The sequence below is a fragment of the Eretmochelys imbricata genome, chromosome 4 (assembly GCF_965152235.1).
Source record: "Eretmochelys imbricata isolate rEreImb1 chromosome 4, rEreImb1.hap1, whole genome shotgun sequence".
Lineage (NCBI taxonomy): Eukaryota > Metazoa > Chordata > Testudines > Cheloniidae > Eretmochelys > Eretmochelys imbricata.
In genome coordinates, this window is record NC_135575.1 from 87,306,313 (window position 1) to 87,329,751 (window position 23,439).

The 23,439-nt window shown below is 41.9% G+C and overlaps 1 protein-coding gene across 2 annotated transcripts; it reads left to right on the forward strand.

Annotated features, from left to right (window-relative positions):
• Positions 1-477: 477 nt before the first annotated feature.
• Positions 478-14,061, forward strand: FRG1 (FSHD region gene 1). 2 transcript variants are annotated; one of them, XM_077815562.1, is made up of 9 exons: positions 478-609; positions 1,135-1,202; positions 3,060-3,182; positions 7,549-7,606; positions 7,871-7,985; positions 8,375-8,479; positions 11,088-11,179; positions 11,913-12,023; positions 13,162-14,061. In XM_077815562.1, the coding sequence occupies exons 1-9, from the start codon at positions 548-550 to the stop codon at positions 13,196-13,198; spliced, it is 771 nt and encodes a 256-aa protein (XP_077671688.1). In that variant the 5' UTR covers positions 478-547; the 3' UTR covers positions 13,199-14,061. The 2 variants fall into 2 exon arrangements, with proteins under 2 accessions (XP_077671688.1, XP_077671689.1); XM_077815563.1 differs by lacking the exon at positions 3,060-3,182.
• The last annotated feature ends 9,378 nt before the right edge of the window (positions 14,062-23,439 follow it).

Genomic DNA, 23,439 nt, shown 5'->3' on the forward strand with positions numbered 1-23,439 from the left:
CATCACTGCTGCACACCGTAGTGTGGACACAGGCTGCTTTTCACTGTGCTGTCTAGTTACACATACTCTACACACTGATGAAGGAAGTTCTAGTGTAGACATAGACTACGAGTATGTCTACGCTGCAATTAAAAACCCCTGGTTGGCCCACGCCAGCTGAGTTGGGCTCGTGAGGCTCGGGCTCACAGGGTTGTTTAATTGTGGTGTGGACATTAGGTCTAAGATCCTGCAAGGTGGAAGGGGCCCAAGCCCAAACGTCTACATGGTAATTAAACAGTGCCTTAGTCAGAGCCCCAAGCACCGGAGGCGGCTGGCGTGCTCCCGCCGTGGGTATCTAATTGCAGACTCACAACACGCGCCCAAAGGGGGCGGGAACAGCCGGGTGAAAGCAGGGGCTTCACTTTCCCACTGCGCATGTGCACAGCACTCGCACGCGTTGCCTTACGGCCGGCCGTTCCCATTTGTCCCTCAGCGGCCCCCGTTGGAGTTGCGGGAAGGCGTGGACGTTGTGTCCGTGCCGCTACGCGGCGGCCTCTGTTGTTCAGCAATGGCGGAATATACCTGCGTGAAATCCACCAAGCTCGTTCTCAAGGGGGCGAAGAAGAAAAGGTGCGAAGTGGCCGGGACGTTCCGCCCCCCCCCCCATTGGTCGCCCACGCGCCGCGATGAGCCCCGCTCCCCGGCATGGACAGGCCGGTCCGTCTCTGTCTGGTGCTCCCGGGCGGGGGCCCTGCCCGGGGCTCGCTCCCCAGCCGTGAAGTCACCGCGCGCCCTATCCCCCGCCCCCGCGTGACCGCGCTCGTTCCGGGGTAAAGTGGCCCTGGCTCGCTGTAGCTTCGACTGACTGGGGTCAGGTGTGAACTAAACCCCAGCAAGAGCGTCCACACGGGGTCGTGCCTGGTTTTGAGTAAAGCGGTTTAAAAACCGACTTCTGAGATGGGTACAACGTGAGCCTGCTGACAGCTCGGTCTGCAGAGCCCAGGGCTGCCCTGTCAGAGCGGAGGTTTGTCCTGGTGACCTGCCCCTCTCTCCTCCTCCCGTGTTACTGTGTATTAGTGGTGGTGATCCAGAGACACACGGTTAGTTAGGGAAGGCTTATTATTTAGCCGTTTTTGCCATTGTCTCGCTTTGCAGTAAGAAAAAGCACAGAGATAAGAAAAGAAAAAGAGAAGAAAATGCAGAAGATCAGCTTGATATTGTTGGTGAGTGGGCTTTCAAGGATGTGCACACCAGTATAGAAGTAAAGATAAAGACAGGAAAAGTTAGGGTGTTCGTTTTGTTTTCTTGTTTGGGCTTCTGGCATGAATACAAAACACTTTTGCATTGACTATTTGTACATGTCTGCAAACCTATAAATCATAGTCCTTGTAGTCAAGAAAAATACATAAATGACTTTGTTTAAAAAAATCTGTACAGAAATCTTTTTTTATATGGGGTAGAAGGGAGGTCTGATGTCCAATAGCCTCTCTTTCTCTACACACACTATGCTCTCTTGGCTGCTTCCAAAAAAGAGGAAAAGGCCATTCTAAGTTTAAGGCTACAAATAATCTTTCCAACAGCTAAGTCTAACTACTAATTGCAGTGTGTCACATCATAAGTCAAAAAGGGTATTTGGTGTTTGTCATTTATTCGCTTTAAAGTGAATGATGCAGAACACTTTTGTTCAACTTCTGGAATACTTGTAGATTGTTTTACTGCAAGAGCAAAATAAGCCTAAATATAATTATCAATCAAGGCTTCACAGCAAACTACCTAAACAGTAGGAGCTTATCATGCTACTACATATTACTAGATAAGATCTATTTCCTACCCAGACCAAAATCTGCATCTCCTCGTGGATGTCTAGCCATCAGCTGAAGCTCAACATGGCTAAAACAGCTCTTAATCTTCCCTCAATGCCCTTTCGGCACTGCTTCCTTTTTCACTCAGGCACATAACCTGGGCATCATCTTCAACTCAAACCTCTCTCTAGATCCTCATATTTAAGCTATCTTGCAGATTCTTTCTGAGAAACTTCTCTAAGATATAGCCCATAGACAATGTTTCAGAAGTAGTGTGCTGAGTCTTCATTTATTCACTCTAACTTAAGGTTTCACGTGCCAGTAATACGTTTTAATGTTTTTAGAAGGTCTCTTTCTATAAGTCTATAATATATAACTAAACTATTGTTGTATGTAAAGTAAATAAGGTTTTTAAAATGTTTAAGAAGCTTCATTTAGAATTAAATTAAAATGCAGAGCACCCCCGGACTGGTGGCCAGGACCCTGGCAGTGTGAGTGCCACTGAAAATCAGCTCGCGTGCTGCCTTTGTGCCATAGGTTGCCTACCCCTGATATAGCCTTTCCTATCCATCCATGCAGCTATCGCTGCATCTTGATCACTGGAACATCCTTTTCTCTTTTTAACATCCGTAACAAATGCAATCTTGTCCCATTCATATCCATTCAGAATGCTGCTGCAAAGATCATATTCCTAGCCTGTTAGTTTGACCATATCATCTTTCTCTTCCATCTCTAGCATATCAAATATAAGCTGCTTCTCTTCACTTTCAAAACGCTGCACAGTGTATCCCAACTCTACCTATAATTTCTCATTCACAGTTGAGATGTTGATTCACACCTCTGATCTGCCATTGATGCCAACCTCTATCACCCACTTATTAAATTTTCAAATAAGCACCCTAATGCTTTCTCCCGTGCTGTCCCTCATGCTTAAGAGCGTTTCCCACAAACATCGTTATCCTCCAAACCCTTTCCTTTGCTGTGACACCTACAAAAAGACTGAAGACAGTTAAGTTGCTGGTATGCTGAGACCACTGCCTATCCTGCTAATGAATACTGTCTTGGTTCCTTGTACTCCCCTGTCTGTCTGTATCCATCTGTTGTCAGTTGCAAGTTCTTTGAGGCAGGGACCGTCATTTTGTTCTGTACAACACATAGTCTGATGGGGTTCTGATCCATGATAGGGCTCCTACGTGCTATGCTAATTCAAATAATAATAGTATTTGGCTAAAATCCAGTTGTAAGTGTGCTATGTTATTTCATTTTCTTATATTTTAGGAAGCTGGTGGGCAGTAAAAAATTTTGGTGAAATCACAGGAACTGTAGCAATAGAACTGGACAAGGGAGCCTATATCCACGCTCTTGACAATGGCCTTTTTACACTTGGAGCACCACATAAAGGTTTGTATCAGGAAAAGAAAAATTTTGCAGTGTCGAGGTATGAAACATATTTTGCTAAGTGGAGAGTTTTTGTTGAAGACAATAACCTAAAGATTTTTTTATAGTGATGCTAGTTAATATACATAATACAAAATATCATCCTATATGGCTGTATGGCACAGCCAAGAGGATAACTGAATCCTAATGACTGACCACTAATTAATTTTTCTAAGTCAGTCTTGATGTTTTCTTTATACATGCAATTCAGTTCCTTTCCTGATGCTCAATTTCCTTGTATAAAAGTCCTTTTTCTACAATAAAACCTGGATTGATTAGAAGAGCTGAGAGGTGGTGGGTTGCTCCATGCCACCGTCCAAGCTCTCTGGAGGCTTTCATCTGCTTCCTGTTCCGTCCGGAACTGTTCCCTTGATGCTGAAGACATCAGTTCCTCGTTGGATTGTGGACCTAGGCTTGGTCCCCCTGGAAGCGATGTAGGGGATGGGGCTGTTTCCACTTGACTGTGAACCGCTTTCTGCTGGTGCACTACGTTGGGTTTCAGGCTCCGGTTGAGCCTCTTGTGTAGGGTTATCGGCTGCTGCCGGTGCAGATTCGGTGGGGCCCTTTGGTGTTGGGGTTGCAAGTACTGGATTCAGTGCTGGCACTGGTTCTGGTGCTGGTTGTTCTGCAAGTTTCGGCTCTGGGTCTGGCTCTGTCTGGGTCTCTGGGACTGGATCCACTACTGCTGTTGCAGACGTTGACATGGGGTCCGGTTCCATCACCTCTGACTGGGTACTGGTAGAAGTTTCCGGAACAGAGCTAGGCATGACTGCTTGTTTAGCCTGGCTGCGGGTGACCATTCCCACCCTCTTGGCTAGCTTCACATGATTGGCCAAGTCTTCTCCCAGCAGCATGGGGATGGGATAATCATCAAAAGTCTACATTCCTGACCAGCCCTTGTACTGGACAGGCAACTTGGATGTAGGCTAATTGAAAGAGTTGGACTTGAAGGGTTGAATTGTCACTTGGATCTCTGGGTCGATTAAATTGGGATCCACTGAGGAAGTATGGATAGCCGACACTTGTGCTCCGGTGTCCTTCCATGCTGTGACCTTCTTCCCGCCCACACTCAGTTTCCCTCTGATCCGAGGGTATCTGGACCTGAGGACCTCTGGTGTGATTCCGGTGCAATGAACTGTAATCTGTTGGGGTTCTTGGGGCAGTTGGCCTTTACATGCCCCAGCTCATTACATTTAAAACATCGTCCAGCTGACGGGTCACTGGGGCGAGGTGGGTTGCTGGAGAACGGTGTGGCGGGACGATAAGGTGTCTGGAGTGTTCCTTGGGGTGTAGTTGGGGCCTTGAGCTGCCCCCAGTAGTAGGGTGTGGTCTGAGGTTGTCCCTTCTGGTATCCGCTTCAACTGCAACCAGGATTGTTCCTCTCTCCTCCCTCCAACCATTTTGTTCCGGTTTGGCCCTTCTGATATTTGCCCTAACTGCTACTAGTTTTTTTCTTTTCTGCCACCTCCACCCATTTGGCTCTAATCTCTCCTGCCTCGATTACAGTTGTGGGCTTTCCATCTATGATGTATCTTTTTATTTCCTCAGGAACACCCTCTAAGAACTGCTCCATTTGCATTAGGAAGGGCAACTCTTCTGGAGAGTTAACGCTTGCTCCTGATATCCAGGCATCCCAATGTTTCACAATGTGGTAGCCATGTCGAGTAAATGACATGTGTGGTTTCCACCTTAGGGCTCTGAACCCCCGACAGGAATGCTCGGGTGTTAGCCCCATTCTGACTCTCGCCTGGGTTTTAAACAGTTCATACTTGTTCATGTGTTCCTTAGGCATTTCAGCTGCCACCTCGGCTAAGGGTCCACTGAATTGCGGCCTCAGCTCTACCATGTATTGGTCTGTAGAGATGCTGTACCCAAGGCAGGCCCTTTCGAAGTGTTTTAAGAAGGCCTCGGTATCATCGCCTGCCTTGTACGTGGGGAACTTCCTGGGATGAGAAGCGGTACCTGGAGAAAGATTGCTATTCTGCTGAGCCTTTGTCTTCTCCATCTCCAGTGCATGCTTCCTCTCTTTTTCCTTCTCCTCCAGTTCTTTTTCCTTTGTCTCTGTAGGTCTGCTGCGGGCAGCATCTCGTTTTTTTTCTGCCTCTTTCACTGCCTCCAGTTCTCTCCTTTGGGCAGCCTCTTTGTTTTTTTTCTGCCTTGGTTTCTGTCATGTTTGCCTCTCTGTTTTTAACTAACTTTACGCCCGAGAGTTAGAAATCAAACAAACAAAAACATTTGGTTTGTCAAAAATATAGGTTGTGCTGTAACCTGATACCGATGTTCTCTGATAGTTTTCTCAGCCGACAGAAAAATCCTTTGTCTCCAGACAAATAGACAGAAAAACCCTCTAATTGCTCTTAGCTAAAAAAAAAACAAAAAAAACCGACCTCTTCAGATCTGTGAAGAACTTGTGAATTTCCTTGCAGGAGATTAACTACCCTGCCTTTAAATAGAGAAAACTGCAGCTCACAAAAGCAAGCTCCCTTTTGTTATGCTTGTTGCTTTGTCCCCTTTTACAAAACCCTTTAAAATCTTTTAAAATTCTTCTGTGTTTTTGGTTCAAAACAAATCTCAAAATGATTTCAAATAAATCCCACCGCTCTGCCACCATGTCAAGTTTCCTTCCACACTCTGAACTCTAGGGTACAGATGTGGGGACCTGCATGAAAGACCCCCTAAGCTTATTCTTACCAGCTTAGGTTAAAACTTCCCCAAGGTACACACTTTTACCTTTTTGTCCTTGAACCTTTATGCTGCCACCACCAAAGCGTCTAACAAAAATAACAGGGGAAGTGCCCACTTGGAAACGTCTTTCTCCCCCCTTCCCCCCTCACCCCCCCAAAAAATATCCCCGCAAGCACTACACCCCCTTTCCTGGGGAAGGCTTGATAAAAATCCTCACCAATTTGCATAGGTGAACACAGACCCAAACCCTTGGATCTTAAGAACAATGAAAAAGCAATCAGGTTCTTAGAAGAAGAATTTTAATTAAAGAAAAAGTAAAAGAATCACCTCTGTAAAATCAGGATGGTAAATACCTTACAGGGTAATCAGATTCAAAACATAGAGAATCCCTCTAGGCAAAACTTTTTAAGTTACAAAAAGACACAAAAACAGGAATATATATTCCATTCAGCACAGCTTATTTTATCAGCCATTTAAACAAAACAGAATCTAACGCATATCTAACTAGATTGCTTGCTAACTCTTTACAGGAGTTCTGACCTGCATTCCTGCTCTGGTCCCAGCAAAAGCATCACACAGACAGAGAGGACCCTTTGTTCCCCCCGCCAGCTTTGAAAGTATCTTGTCTTCTCATTGGTCATTTTGGTCAGATGCCAGCGAGGTTAACTTTAGCATCTTAACCCTTTACAGGTGAAAGGGTTTTTCCTCTGGCCAGGAGGGATTTAAAGGTGTTTACGCTTCCGTTTATATTTATGACAACATGTAATTCAGTTCCTTTCCTGATGCTCACCTGTATGTTTAGGCCTTTAACAAGGTGGAAAGCACTATCGCTCTTGTAAGTAACCATGCAAAACCAGAATGAGGGTCCTGGTCTAACTTTAGTTTCTCTTTTTGTCTTATAAAAAGAGAAACTAAAGTCAGACCAGGACCATCATTTACCAACCAACAACTCCCACTTCACGTCAAAGGGTGCTGACTAACCCTCCTATACCTGTAATTGTTATGTAGATGTTCTGTGGAGGTGGCCTGGTAGCTGGTCTTTCCCTCACTCTGGGAGTGAGAGAGGTACTGCTCAAGTAGGGAGTCCCTGTTCTGGAAGCAGAGTGAATTTGGATGTATTTCAACCCCAGAGTAAGGTAATGGCCAGTCCAGGAATGGTGGCAGTATATCACTCCCGCTGTTGCAAAAGTGATGGTGGCTTTTAAAATACTGAATTCTAGTCATGCGCTCAAGTAAAACAGTGCAAGTACATTTTCTTAAGAGAAGCTTATATAATGCATAGGCTGAGATTCACAAAGCAATTCAGTGGATTTAGATTCACATTTTCCATGAATAGTTATAAATTCTCAATCCTAAATTTGTTGGGGGCAGGGATTGTCTTTATTTGTGTCTTGTAGAATGCTAACCATATACTGTAAGTGCTTAGATAACTCCTATAAAACTCTTCTTTGCTTTTACAGTGTTTGGATACTCTTCTGAAAATTTATGTCAATATCTGGCCCCACATTATAGCCTTTTCCTGTATTGTATACTGATCATTCTTGTATAATCTATCATCTTTATTTAAACTTAGTCTCATAGATTCAAAAATTGTATATCTAATGCTTTATACCTAATAATAATTTTCAAAAAAAATGTCTTTCAGAGGATGATGGCCCTAGTCCTCCTGAGCAGTTTACAGCAGTAAAGTTGTCTGATACCAGGTAATTTCTCCAGTGGATTTTTGAAAAATTTGATGTTGTGCAGGTTTTACTTCAAGAATGTCCATAAGGTCTCATTTAGACTGCTATATGTGATCTCTTACCCTGAATCAAAGCTAAATATCCCTCCTTTAAAATCTCCTTTATTGTAACATCTAGCTCTTAAAAGTATAGCTAAAACCAAAATACTGGACCTCTTTGATATATTGAATATTTTACAGAATGTTTTAAAGTTAAAACACTATCTTTTTTCCTCATTTCTCTAAGAATTGCACTGAAGTCTGGCTATGGCAAATACCTTGGCATAAATTCAGATGGTCTTGTTATTGGACGATCAGATGCAATAGGATCGAGAGAGCAATGGGAACCTGTCTTCCAAGATGTAAGCCATCTCTAATATTAACTGCAGGTGATGTTCTTGGTAAAAATTGTTGTTTTAAACTTAACATTAATAGTGCTTATGGGATACTCTTCCATGCAAGTGGTAAAACAATGACATGACAGGTATTGCAAAATTATAAAGACTAGTTAATTTGTAAGTTGCAGTTGGGTACATTACTGTATTTTTAAAGACTTTAAATCAAAATGTTTTTCTGGTTTTGGCAGCAATATACAATGTAAGAGTAAAAGAGAGAGCAGATTGCCAAGGGTGGCTACTAAGAATTCCTTAGACATCTGTGGTGTCTTCTGGAGTATTCTAGAATTCTTATAATTTTAAGGCATGTCTAAAATTTGTTAACAGTACTAACTTAAATGGTGGTATTTTAACAGGGGAAAATGGCTTTATTAGCAGCAAATAGCTGTTTTATCACCTGTAATGAAGAGGGAGATATAGAAGCCAAAAGTAAAACTGCAGGGGAAGAAGAAATGATAAAGGTAATTTGTGTGTGTGATATATTCTCTATAATTATCAGCTTGAATGCTATAGTGGAAAATGCAAAACCTATGTACTATCCATAATATTTATGGAACAAACATTCTAACGTCGTAAGTTTACATAATACCTTTCATCATGAATTTTTCTAATTCACTTTACAAACTTCATATTAAGGAGCATCTTCATTCATCACTGAATTATGGACCTCTCCAAGGTCATATGGGGCAGCTTTTCAACAAATCTGCTGCCTAACCATTTAAGATGGGAAGAGAGTTATACTCATTGGAAATTGCAGGTAGGCAGAATACTCAACAAAACTGGCTTATGCCAAGTAACCAGGATTGCAAACTCCTTACTCTTGTGCAAATGCCACAAGATCTCTGACCACAAGTGGTCACTGTCTTTTTCAGTCTGAACAAATCAGATTGTACTTCTGACAGCAAACTGCTCTCTAATAGTATGCTACATTATTTGTTCAACACTTGCTCAGAAGTGTACCACCTCCTCCTTGCCAGTAACTGACAGCAACTTGGGTTTTCCTTGGCAATGTCGGGTGCAAGTACTAGATGTCCCTGGTTCCTACAAACAAGACTATCACAGTTTCTAATAGAAAAGCACTTAAGCTCCATCTATAATTCAACATCAGTTAAATTAGAAATGCAATATATTGTCACTCCTGGACATTAAAGGAGTAAAAAAAAAAAAATTCTTGCCTTGATTTCTAGTTTCTAAAATCCCATAAACTTAATCTAAAACTTAGTATATAAAATTTGCTAAGAACTCAGTCTTGTAAGATTGTACAATTTAAATAGGAGTCTCCAAGTCCTCTTTCATCTTGCCAAGTACAGATGATGATGTTTTAATTGCATATATAGCAAAGCATTAACTATTTCAGAACATGTGACACCACGCCCCATATAATTCATAGAAATACTGTTATGATAATGGCATAATTAAGATGTATTTTATGCAAGATGAGTCATGTGAGATACCATTGGAAAGGTTATGATTTACTGAATATGATTATCATATTTGTATTCATGTACATTTTTGTATCTGAAGTTAGGAATATTGTCTATACACCTATTACAAATGTGTTTACACCTGGGGAACACGCACTAAACAATGCAGTCGGTCTAGTTGCTGGCTGGAAAGGGCCATTTGGAAAAACAGTAGGTCTTTGAAGATATCCCACCCTCCTGGAAAGCCTTCCTGTGGACTCTGCAAATAGACTTTTAAGTTATGGCTGCAGGGTCATGTGATCAAGTCACCTGACTCCATGATAAAATCAGTACTTTTCCACTGGCCAGGAGTGGGAATCACTGGAAGACAAAGGATTCCCACCATATGTAAAACCTATTTAAGGCAGGAGAGTGACATAATTGTGGTTCATTCTTCACTGAATCCCTGCCCAGGATGACTGCTAGAAACATCTAAGGGTATGTCTTTATTAGCAACATACGGCAGCGCTTTAACGTGGCTGTGTAATCGTGGCACCAGCGCTGGGAGAGAGCTCTCCCACCATTGTAAAAAAACCACCCCCATGAAGGGAGTAGCTACCAGCACTGGGAGCGCAACTACCAGCTTTGGTGCACTGTCTATGCTGCCACTTTACAGTGCTGAAACATGTAGCTCTCGGGGGTGTTTTTTCACACCCCTGAGTGAGAAAGTTGCAGTGCTGTAAAGTGGCAGTGTAGACAAGGCCTTAGAAACAAAGACTTGGGGAGTGGGGAGGAGGAGCTGAGCCCAGGTTGGAAGGGTGTCTAGTCTGTGAAAGAAATTCCTGGAGTTTTAAGCTGCAAGCAAAAGCAGCTTGTTTTCAAGAACCTCTGCAATCTGCTTAAAACAACATTTAGTTTCTTTAGTACCTTAAGCTTAGTTTGCGAGTTTGTTTTATTTACTCAGTAATCTGCTTTGATCTGTTCACTATCCCTTATAATCACTTAAAATCTATCTTCTGTAGTTAATAAATTTTGTTTTTGTTTTCTCTAAAAACCCGTTTGTGGAATTCATAACGGGGCCAAAAAGCTGTGCATATCTTCCTCCACATTGAGGGAGGGAGCGAATTTCATGAGCTTATACTGTACAGTTCTCTGTGCAGCACAAGACAATTTTGGGCTTACACTCCAAAGCGGGGGGGTGCACTTGAGTGCTGGGCAAAGTGTGTATCCTGGAAGGGAGCTTGAGAGTCTGTCACAGCAGCACAGTGTAAAGGGAACCCAGTTCCCAGTGGCACCCTGGGGGAACCAGTCACAACATGAATCGTGGCTAATCCCTTAAATGTAGTGTTTATTACTGTAGATTCAGAATATATTTTGTTTGTATATTCAAGAAATATGTGAAATGTTGTTTAGTGTTTGTATGTTTTATATATACAATTTCAAGGTAGGAGCAAAGGCTTTATAAAACCAGAATAGAATAGAATCAACTTTTTTGTTAAGAGATCTTTGTCATATCCTAAGAAGCTGTTAAACTGAAAAGACCTACTCAAAAATTCAACGCTTTTCATATCCTGAGTGCCAGGAGAAGTTAGAATGTGTTTAGTTTTTTCTTACTATCAATTGTAGTTCGTATAATGTATATTTTCTATTTTCCCCTAATAACTAGATCCGTACTTGTGCTGAAAGAGAAGCTAAGCAGAAAGATGACATTCCAGAAGAAGACAAAGGAAATGTTAAACAATGTGAAATCAATTATGTGTATGTAATTGAAAGCTATTTAGCTGCCAGCCTTCTACATTTAAAATAAACTATCCATTTCCGTATCTGAGCACAAAGGATTCCCATCTCCCCTTGTTTAAAACAATCCTGACCCACCATCCTTCTAGTCAAATGAAATTCTCTTCAGAGTCCTGTCAGCACTGCACATTAACAACCCAAAGAGGTTCCTGCTGAATGACAGTCTTCCCTCTCAAAGGCGGGGAGGCTCGTCTATCTTCCCTCCCCCCCCACCCTGCCCGGAGGAGCTTGGGGCTGGCCAAAGCCGCACCATGCCTTCCCTTCCCAGGCCCAGCCTGCCCAGGGGAAAAGCATCTGTTAGAAGACTGTTTCGATATGCCCCATGCAGGTTCCGGGGCAGCCGAGGAGGCCATACCACCTCCTCAGCCGCCCTGGCACCTGCATGGGGCATAATAAAGCAAAAACTTCACCACCAAACCCCGCAACCAGGGGTCCGGCAGGTGTGGCAGCAACACCCCTGGCCTATTGTACCCGCCACTCATGATCTCAGAACACAGACTGTCTGAATAGGTTGTACCCACAACACTCAGTGTAACATGTGAGACCATTACCGATTCTCTTGCATCTTATTCTACTTTTAGGCCACGAATCTAGCCCAGGAATTGAACTTTGAAATCCTTGCACAACTATTGCATTTTATTATATAAAGTTCCAATAGAACTGGAGCTATTTTCACCCTCTTTATTGGTTGCAGAAAGAAGTTCCAAAGTTTCCAAGATCGTAAACTCAAAATAAGCCAAGAAGACAGTAAAGCTCTCAAAAAAGCTAGAAAAGAAGGCACTTTCCATGAGACGTTGCTGGACAGGTATTTTAAAATCCAAATAATTCCAGCTGTTAATTAAGTGAAAGCTATTGACAGATAAATCTGTGATATACCTGGAATGCTAAAGACAACTAGAGTTAAGATTGCCTAAATGTTCTCACCATAGTCCATTTTCTGCTGCCTGTATATTTTTGAAACTCGCCTTTTTCAAGCCTGCCTGGTTTCTACCTGAAAGAAAACTTTTATGGAAAGCTTGAGCAAAACTCGTTTAGTCAATTGAGTACAAGGAGAGTGGAGAACAATAATACTGTATTATAAAAGCAAAATTCTTACATTTATTTTTTTCAACAACCCTGACACCAAAACAAGGATAGAAAGTTGCATTTTTGTAGGGAAATAGCCATTATTAAGGATTCTTTTCACATTGTTTAGTGAAAACTACTCTTGGTTTGACCAAGCTATGAGGGTGTGAGAATAGCACTTCGTACAGGTACAGTATTTGGGGAATGCAGAATATTCCAAGCACTACTTACCAGCTTTCTAAGCAAAGGAAAGCTGTACTGTATACCTATAAGTAATTAACTCAGCTGCAAAAAACATTGAGAAGAGCTGATGCCACTACTGTACAATTGTTACGTCGATTTAAGGCATTAGGGTTCCATAGGAGCCCTGCCCCATTGCATTGACTTGTGCAACTGAAAATTTTATGAACCTGGCGTAATGTTTTCTGTGATGTTCGCTGTGTATGCCACTGAAGCCTTTCCTTGTTAAGTGTGATGTGGCATGCCAGAGATGGTCCAGCCAAATAGTTTTTGACTATGGAATCATTTTTGTTTACATTCCCTGTCTTTAAAAAAATTCTATTAAAAAAAAACAGTAAAAGATTAAGGCTTCGTGATTCAGAAACCAGAAAACTCCAAAATTTTAAGGTTGCATGTGCGACCAGTGGGCATATTCCTCACGGCTCTAATGCAAGAGCAAATACTAGCTGTACAAAGTAACAAAGCCAACAAACAATTCAGAAGTACTAACAGGCCTCTAATGTCATTTGCCAATGTTCCAAAGTTAAGTAGAAGCAAATGTTATAACAGCCTCCTCGTATGTCTTGTAACTATCACACTGTTCAAATTTATGTGGCTTTTGTGTAACCTAAATTTTGTCTGTCTTCTCTTTCATATAGGCGAGCAAAATTGAAAGCTGATAGATACTGCAAGTGACAAAAACAATTGGCTTGTTTGCTTGCTTTTATATCCTTTGGTTGTCCAACTGAACATACTATCTGAATAAGACATTTTGCAAATGTGACTTTATTTATGCAAAGACTTTTTTGTTCCTTCTTCTCATTAGAGTTAGTATCTAGTGTCACTCTGCATAAGAATTTGTCATTATTCTGATGGAATGCCATTTAGTTTATTATAAAACTTTACACAGTATTGAAATTTGGTATGCAGAATTTTATCCAAAAGCAAATAGCTTTAGCAAATTGAATTGTTGAAGGTTGAGAGAAGCAACTCAGTAATCTGAAGGTCATGATTAATAATCACGAAGAGAAGAGCTGCATACAAAACCAAACTACAAAGTTGCCCTGACCAATTGTACTTTCATTGGATAAATAAATTTTATCAAACTAATGTCTCTCTGAACATATGGGACTGAAGTCTCAGCTTGACTTCAGTGGAGCAATGCTGCCTGATACCAACTGAGGATCTAGAATGGTTTTCAACATTTATAGAGAACAGTGGGTCTGTAAACATTAAGCGAATGTTTGCATAAACTATGTAGTTGAAAAACAGTATGGGGAAATGAAGAAAAGGCTGTCAGAAATGTAGAAATTGAGGTTCTTCATGAGAAAAGGAGACCCTTTAATTACCCATATGTTGCTGATGGTTTTTATGTTCTTTCAAATTTTGCTAACTTAAAGCTGTTGGATGGACTTGTTTCTATCTTTTAAAGTAAAAACGTTAAAGAATGTTTAAAATGCAGATACTGTGCATTCCTAATAACTATTACATAGAATGCTGTTTGCTATTTATGCTTGTTACCAAAATTTTATTTTAATAAAAACCGTTTATAGGAACTATTCCAACTGTACTGATTGTAACACCACCTTCACAATTCAGCTCTAACCTGTCGTCAAAAAGTATTTGGTTACCAGGCTCAGCCTTTTCATCTCAAGTCTTACTTCTAGTGAAGGCCATAATTTAAGTTACCTACATGCAACGTGTAGTCTATGCTGGTTTTTGTGGTTTTAAATTTGGAGCGTGGAATTGCCTATAACCTAAAGCAGGGGTAATTAATAGGGAGACCACGAGCCAAATCCAGACCGCCAAACACTTTTAATTGGGCCCCCAAAATCTTTTTATTTACTTTTATTATTATTGTTATCTGGCATTGGGACCTTGACTATATCTTGACCAAGAAATTTGGACCTTGACAAAAAATAGACTACGCCTGACCTGAGGCATAAAAATGGGATCATTAAAAGAACAGGTAGAGTCTGAGCATAAATACCCATCAGCATAAGGCTGAAAGACAGCACTGCCAGTTTAAAGTGGTGTCACTTCATAGCCAGCCTATGTGAAAATGAAACAGGGTGAACTTAATTGCCTATATTCAGAACAAGTTATAACTGGTGCTGAAGCCAAGTTAAGAAAGAATTGCAGTAGTAGAGCTGTATACACATGAGAGTATGTGATGCTGGTGTCAGGGACTCATAAGACAAACAGGTGTATAGCTTGTGCAGATTTATATTGCTGAAAAACTCATGTTGCACACCATTTTACTGTCCCTCATCACATGAAAAGCTAACTGATTATTTACTGTATCAGGACTCAGACTGGTGCTTGGGAAAGTTTACTGGTTCTGTGCTAACTAAGCACATTGATTGTTGGCTCTCCAACATGGTTTTAATGCCAGGAATCGAATGTTTTATTTTATACTATTAAAAAGATAAAGGATCCAAGTTTTAGATAATATAGAGCAATGGAGTCCAACTCTTAGTTTTTTAGAAAATATATATATTTAAAAAAATAAAAACCATAGCACTTGTCCATTGTATTATCACCTACTTTTTATCCCTTGTTGCTGTTTGTCTAGACGTACCAGATCATGCCATTTACCTTCATGCAGAGGGGACGCTGCACCTAGGTCTCCCTCATGGAAGGATGGGAACCATAAGCTGCACTGTTCCCCTGTGTCCCCAGTCCTGAAGAAAGCCCTCTGCAGGTCTGAGAAATCATAAGAGTTAGGGAAGTGCTTGAGAATGCACATCCTCCTGCCCATGCTGCAGGGATCTCACATGAAAGTTAATATAACGTGAGGCTATATCCCTCCTGTTGGGAAGTAGCTTTTCAAGGGGAATCTGTCACAAGGTTCATTTGCTGCTGCGCTGCCAAGAAGTCGGAGGGAGGGTCAAAAGACTTTCAGAGCTGCTGTGGAGTCAGAGGGCCTCCATGCATATGGCTTTTGCCTCCATGTAGATCTCAGAAGATCTACTTAGTCCACAGGGTGGTCAAACTTATTACTCAACAGAAAAATAGGCAGAAACTCTGCCATTTTTCCTTCCCAAGCCTTTTTGTGTGAGATTTTGCCTGAGAAGAGGACTTGTCTACATGAGGAAATTTACAGCCATGCTACCAATATAATTATACTGGTATAATTTCCCATGAAGACAAGCCTTTAAATAGTAAGTTCACTGGAAGGCACATAAGACCTATGAGGTTGATAGAAATAAGTTAGAATACAAAGAAGTTAACTTAAAGCAAGGGCCGTAGCCATGCCAAGCTGTAAGAATGACTAATAATATGATAAATTAATCAGAACAACAAGAGAAATTGCCATCACTTTTGTCCATTTCATTCAGTAACCTGTATCTGACAGTATCAACTAACAGATGCATCAAAGATGAGTGCAAGAAACCTCACAGTAGACAATTGTGGTCGAACCTGACCTTCAGAAAAGTTTCTCCTTAATCTCTGTTACATATGGCCTGAAGTATGAGGGTTTATAGCCTTTCCTAAACATAACTCTAATGCTGGACATTTACTTGTACTATATAAATGTCTAATCCTTTTTTGTATACAGTGACCTGAAGAAGAGCTCCATGTAAGCTCAAAAGCTTGTGTCTCTCCTTAACAGAAGTTGGTCCAATAAAAGATTCTCTCACCCACTTTGTGTGTCTGATTGTTTTCTAAATATTGTTCAGCTCAGCCATCTCAATATTGTTTAGGAATGAGTCTGTCTTAAGTTATGTTGTCAGGTGTTTGGGGTTTTTTTTAGTATTTGCAGGTATCAGTTTTGAATTTGTTGCTTTCCAATTTCACTGAACATCCCACTTGTTCCTGGATTGTGAAAAAGGATAAATAGGAGCATTCAGTTTATCTTTTCTGGGCTATTTGATTGTATTGTACACTTCCATTATATCACCTGTCATTTGTGTCCTCTCTAAATGAAGCAGTTCTGGTCTTTCAATTCCTCATCCATACAAAATCCTGCCATGATCTAATCATATTCATCATGCATGTCTGAATTTCTGTTTCTGCCACGTTGTTTTGAGGTAGGGTAACTAAAACTGAACACAGTATTCCAAGTAAGGAGAACTATAAGCTTGATGTAATGGTGTTATGTTCTCAGTATTGTTCTTTCTTTATGCATCCTAATGTATTTTCTTTTGACAGTTGCTGTAGAGCAGTGGCTCTCAACCTTTCCAGACTACTGTATCCCTTTCAGGAGTCCTGATTTTTCTCTTATGTACCCCAAGTTTCACCTCCCTTAAAAATTACTTGCTTACAAATCAGACATAAAAATACAAAAAAGTGTCACAGCTACACTATTACAGAAAAATTGCTTACTTTCTCATTTTTACCATATAATTATAAAATAAATCAATTGGAATATAAACATACTTACATTTCAGTGTATAGTGTATAAACAAGTCACTGTGTATGAAATTTTAATTTGTACTGACTTCACTAGTACTTTTTATGTAGCCTGTTGTATAGTTAAGCAAATATCTAGATGAGTTTATGTACTCCTTGGAGGAGTTCTGTGTACCCCCAGGGGTACGCGCAGCCCTGGCTGAGAACCACTGCTGTAGAGCACATTGAACTGTCCGTGCTGACACTTGTGTCTTTCTCTCTCTTTTTTTTTTTTCACTATCTTGCATTTTGTCAACAACAAATTTTCATCTGATCTAGTGCTGCCCATCTACCTAGCTTTGTTAGGTCCCTCTGACGTTGCTCATAGTATTCTGTGGGCTTGACTAAACTCTAGAATTGTGCCACCTGTAAATTCTGCAATATCACTTTTCACCCATTTTACGAAGATAATTTTAAAATATATTGAACTCCAGTCCTTGTACAGAGCCTCATGTCACCCTACTTTAACCTTTTACCATGTTGAAAATTGGTCTTTCATTTCTATTTTTTATTTCTACTTTATGGCAGTATTTTACCTACCAGAGTAAGCTACCCCAGAGAGTTTGCAGATCATTTAGAATGAAACAAACAGTAGTCATGTAGTTACCAAACATGTTCCGTGTTTCTCTAATTATTTCACGAACTTCACATGAAATTACATCCCTCCCTTCACATACGGTTCTTAAGGCCCCATCCCTCCCACACCTACACAGACACACATCATGTACAATGTGTTTCTGTTTGGGCTAACTGTAGGATTGCATATGAGAATTTGGCTTGAGTCCTTTGGGACACCACCCTAAGAAAAACTGAAGAGGCGTGTAAAGCCTTAGTCAAGCAGTAATGCAAATCACATACTGCTGCTGAAGCCTTAGAGACATGGTATGCATTGGTATGTTACAGAGATAACGCCCCATAAATGCAAACAAAAAAAAGATGCTTATGTAATTAGTGGATAAACAGTTTTAGTGAATGAGTTCAGACATTTTATATAAAGCTTACCACATAATGAGATCACTATCTGATTTTTTAAAATAAAAAGCTTAGCTATGCCAATCTCTACATGACTAGCAAAAGCCCAATGTACATGGTTGTTTTAAAATGTAGAAATAAAGACCAAATAGCCATTTACAGTGTGTCTGGTATTACTACCGATATTTTTCAATTGTCTACAATATAAATCAGGCACAGGCAACCAAATAAAACACTGTTAGGTAATGAATTCTCAAAAAGTTGGCAATTGTTAGGCTTAGAAAATTTTTAAAATAAATGCTCAGTTCCTACTTTAAAGTGTGTTTGTGGTCTTAAAATTGACTATAAGCTACTGCACAAGTCTGCTTCATTTAATGACAAAGTTAAAATCATCAATGAATATGTGTCAGTATGAGATTGGAATCTTTTTAATAGCATCGATTGGAGCCACTCGTGCCGTATTCTCCTCATACTCCTGTATGAGGGCATAAAGGGCAGGGCAGCTGTGACCCTCCATCAGTTCCCTCTTACTGCCCAGTGTAGGGAGACAATCTGGTAAGTTTCCAACACGTTTGTTCTTAGCTTCAGAAAAACCTTCAGAACTCTTCTGATTGCCTGACAGGACTGCTGTGAATGATACTGTCTGAACTGAATATTGGACCTGAAAAAGAGCTCTGTGGTGCTTGAAAGTTTGTGTCTTTAACTAACAGGAGTCAGTTCAATATGAGAGATTACCTCACCCACCTTGTCTCTGGAGTGAATACAAACCCTCTTGTACAGGGCTCGATATGATGGATTCAAACCTCTTCTGTTTAGGAAAGTCCCATATAGAGAATGCTAGCAAAACTCAGTAACACTGACCTGCCCAGGTATAGCCATATGTGCTGGGAGGGTATAAAGAGAAAAAAAAACAATTGCTGAATAACAAAGCAATTCTTTTGTGAGTGATCCATACGTTGTTTTCCAAACAGAAAAAAGATTATTAATAGCCTGTAATACGGAACTGATAAGCCTCCCTATTACTTAGGGTTAGAACTTTGGTGTCCTCTTTGATTCCTTTCTTTCCTTCACACAAAATCAAAACCTTTGTTAAATCCTATCATTTTTTCTTCTATGATATCTCTAAATGTAGCCTTTCTTCCATCGTTGCGACTCAGACTCTTGTCTATACTTTAGTACCTTATGCAAGAAAAGTTGTCCATTCTTAGCCCTGGTCTACACTAAGGGTTAGGTTGAATTTAGCTGCGTTAGGTCGATTTTAAAATGAATGCATCTACACAACTAATCCCATTTCATTGACCTAAAGGGCTCTTAAAAACGACTTTTGTACTCCTCCCCAGCGAGGGAAGTAGCACTAAAATCGACCTTGCTGGGTCGAATTTGTGGTAGTGCAGATGCAATTCAACGGTATTGGTCTCTGGGAGCTATCCCAGAGTGCTCTAATGTGACTGCTCTGGACAGCACTTTGAACTCCGATGCACTAGCCAGGTACACAGTAAAAGCCCCGGGAAATTTTGAATTTCATTTTCCTGTTTGGTCAGCGTGGCGAGCTCAGCAGCACAAGTGACCATGCAGTCCTCGCAGAATCGCAAACAAGCTCCAGCATGGACCGAAAGGGAGACACTGGATCTGATTGCTGTATGGGGAGAAGAATCTGTGCAGGCCGAACTTCGATCAAAAAGAAGAAATGCTAATATATATGCCAAAATCGCACAGGGCATGGTGTAGAGAGGCTACAACAGGGACACACAGTAGTGCCACACGAAAGTTAAGGAGCTCAGGCAAGCCTACGAAAAGACAAAGGAGACAAACAGTCGCTCTGGGTCAGAGCACCATTGTCAAGGTTCCTCCCCCACTCTGAACTCTAGGGTACAGATGTGGGGACCTGCATGAAAAACCTCCTAAGCTTATCTTTACCAGCTTAGGTCAAAACTTCCCCAAGGTACAAAATATTCCACCCGTTGTCCTTGGACTGGCCGCTACCACCACCAAACTAATACTGGTTACTGGGGAAGAGCTGTTTGGATGCGTCTTTCCCCCCAAAATACTTCCCAAAACCCTGCACCCCACTTCCTGGACAAGGTTTGGTAAAAAGCCTCACCAATTTGCCTAGGTGACTACAGACCCAGACCCTTGGATCTTAAGAACAACGAACAATCCTCCCAACACTTGCACCCCCCCTTTCCTGGGAAATGTTGGATAAAAAGCCTCACCAATTTGCATAGGTGACCACAGACCCAAACCCTTGGATCTGAGAACCATGAAAAAGCATTCAGTTTTTTACAAGAAGACTTTTAATAAAAAAATAGAAGTAAATAGAAATAAAGAAATCCCCCCTGTAAAATCAGGATGGTAGATATCTTACAGGGTAATTAGATTCAAAAACATAGAGAACCCCTCCAGGCAAAACCTTAAGTTACAAAAAAGATACACAGAAAGAAATAGTTATTCTATTCAGCACAATTCTTTTCTCAGCCATTTAAAGAAATCATAATCTAACACATACCTAGCTAGATTACTTACTAAAAGTTCTAAGACTCCATTCCTGGTCTATCCCCGGCCAAGACCAGCATACAGACAGACACAGACCCTTTGTTTCTCTCCCTCCTCCCAGCTTTTGAAAGTATCTGGTCTCCTCATTGGTCATTTTGGTCAGGTGCCAGCGAGGTTACCTTTAGCTTCTTAACCCTTTACAGGTGAGAGGAGCTTTCCCCTGGCCAGGAGGGATTTCAAAGGGGTTTACCCTTCCCTTTATATTTATGACAACCATACATGCCACTTCTATTATCAGGTGCATGACATTCTAGGTGGGGACCCTACCACTACCCCACCACTGTCCGTGGACACCTGCAAGGGGGGCGTCTCACACAACAAGGAGGAGGATTTTGTGGATGAGGAAGAGGAGGAGGAGAATGTGCAGCAGGCAAGCGGTGAATCCATTCTCCCTGGCAGCCAGGATCTTTTCATCACCCTGGAGCCAATACCTCCCAAGGCGGGATCCCCGACCCTGAAGCCGGAGAAGGCAGCTCTGGTGAGTGCACATATGTAACTACAGTACAGCGTTTAAAAGCAATAGTGTTTAATGTTTGATTTGCCCTGAACAATTGGGATGCATTCACGACCAGTACAGCTACTCGAAAAGTCTGTTAACGTGTCTGGGGATGGAGCGGGAATCCTCCTGGGACATCTCCATGAAGCTCTCCTGGAGGTACTCTGAAAGCCTTTGCAGAAGGTTTCTGGGGAGGGCTGCCTTATTTCGTCCTCCACAGTAGGACACTTTACCACGCCAAGCCAGTCGCAAGTATTCTGAATCATTGCAGCACAAAGTATGGCAGCGAATGGTCCTGGGTTTTGGTCGCATTCAAGCAACATTCGGTCTTTATCTTTCTGTGTTAGCCTCAGGAGAGTGATGTCATTCATGGTCACCTGGTTGAAATAGGGTAATTTTTGTAAGGGAACAGTAAAAGGACCCCATTCATGCTGGGTTGTTTGCGCCTGGCTAAAAGGGATCATCCAGGAGAATAGCCACGTGGCGGGGGAGGGGTGAAGGGATCATCCCAGAGAATAGCCACGGCTTGGGGTGGGGGAGGTGTGTGCTGCACATCCACCCGAAAACCACAGCCCCTCCTTTTAAATGTGAAACCCAACCGGCATTGCTTGGAAAGGATGGCGCTGCAGTTTGAAACCATTCCCACATGTTATGAAGGCGTAAGAAGCCAACACCTCGTACCCTTTGGCTTACTATGGCTGCCTGGAAACTGAATTCTGTTGCCCAGCTGTGTGTGATGTATCACCATACCGGCAGGCGCTCAATATAAAAGGCAAAATGCGACCTTGTACCTAAAGCACATGTGCTGTCTGCTGTAAATTGCTTGATTCACTGTGAAAGAGTCTCCCTTTTGTTCTCAGAAATGTATCATCTTAAATTTTAATCTCCCTTTTTATCTCCCCCCAGGTGCAAATGTTTCTATGCTCCCCCTCTCATCTCTGTCCGTGAGGTTAGCGCAGATTAGAAGGCAAAAAAAACCTCACTTACGATGACATGTTTTCCAAGCTCATGCAGTCCTCCCACACTGACAGGGCACAGATTAATGCATGGAGGCATTCAGTGGCAGAGGCCAGGAAAGCATTAAGTGAGTGCAAAGCGCAGAGGCAGGAGGCGATGCTGAGGCTAATGGGGGAGGAAACGGACATGATGAAGCATCTGTTGGGGCTGCAGGAAAGCCAACAAGAGCACAGACCCCAGCTGTATCCATTGTATAACTGCCTGCCCTCCTCCCCAAGTTCCATGTCCTCCTCACCCAGACGAATTGAGAAGTACCCCTGGTGGTTTATATACTGGTTGGCAAGGTGGTCCGGTGCCAAGATAGGGATATGTGTTCCGTCTATCACCCCACCACAGTTAGGGAACCCCATTGCAGCAAAGCCATCCCGTATGACCTGCACATTTCCCAGAGTTACTACCCTTGATAGCAGAACGTCAGTGATTGCACTGGCTACTTGGATCACAGCAGTCCTCACAGTAGACTTGCCCACTCCACATTGATTCCTGACTGACCGGTAGCAGTCAGGAATTGCAAGCTTCCACAGGGCGATTGCCACTCGCTTCTCAACTGTCAGGGCAGCTCTCATCTTGATATTCCTGCGCTTCAGGGCTGGGGAAAGCAACTCACAAAGTTCAAGGAAAGTGGCCTTATGCATGCAAAAGTTTCACAGCCACTGTGAATCATCCCATACCTGCAACACTATGCGGTTCCACCAGTCTGTGCTTGTTTGCCGGGCCCAGAATCAGTGTTCCACTGTATCAACCAGCCCCACTGCCACCATGATGTCCCAATTGCCACAGCCCGTGCTTTCAGGAATGTCTGTGTCCATGTCCTCATCACAATCGTCCTTGTGCTGGCGTCTCTTAGCCTGGTTTTGAACATACTCCAGGATAATGTGTGAGGTGTTTACAATGCTCACAACAGCAGCAGTGAGCTGAGCGGACTCCATGCTTGCCGTGGTATGGCGTCTGCATGGGTAACCCAGGAAAAAAGGTGCGAAACGATTGTCTGCCGTTGCTTTCACGGAGGGAGGAAGGGAGGGGCGACTGATGACATGTACCCAAAACCACCCTCAGCAACGTTTTTACCCCATCAGGCATTGGGAGCTTAACCCAAAATTCCAATGGGTAGTGGAGACTGCGGGAACTGTGAGATAGCTACCCACAGTGCACCGCTCCGTAAGTCAATGCTAGCCATGGTATTGAGGACACACTCCGCCGACTTAATGCACTTAGTAGGGACATACATAATCAACGGTATAAAATCGATTTCTAAAAATCGACTTCTATAAAATTGACCTAATTTTGTAGTGTAGACATACCCTTAGATAATACAATAACTATAGTATCTTCTTATGGTCTGCCCTCCCTTGATACCATCTAACTTTCATGCTGTCCTGATCTCATCATATATGTCCCTTTACTCCTTCTTTAATAAAAAATTAGTTCTATTGGAAAGTAATAAATATGCACCATTGTAACTAGCTACAGTAAGTATAGCACTTTGATGATATTCATGTTCTGA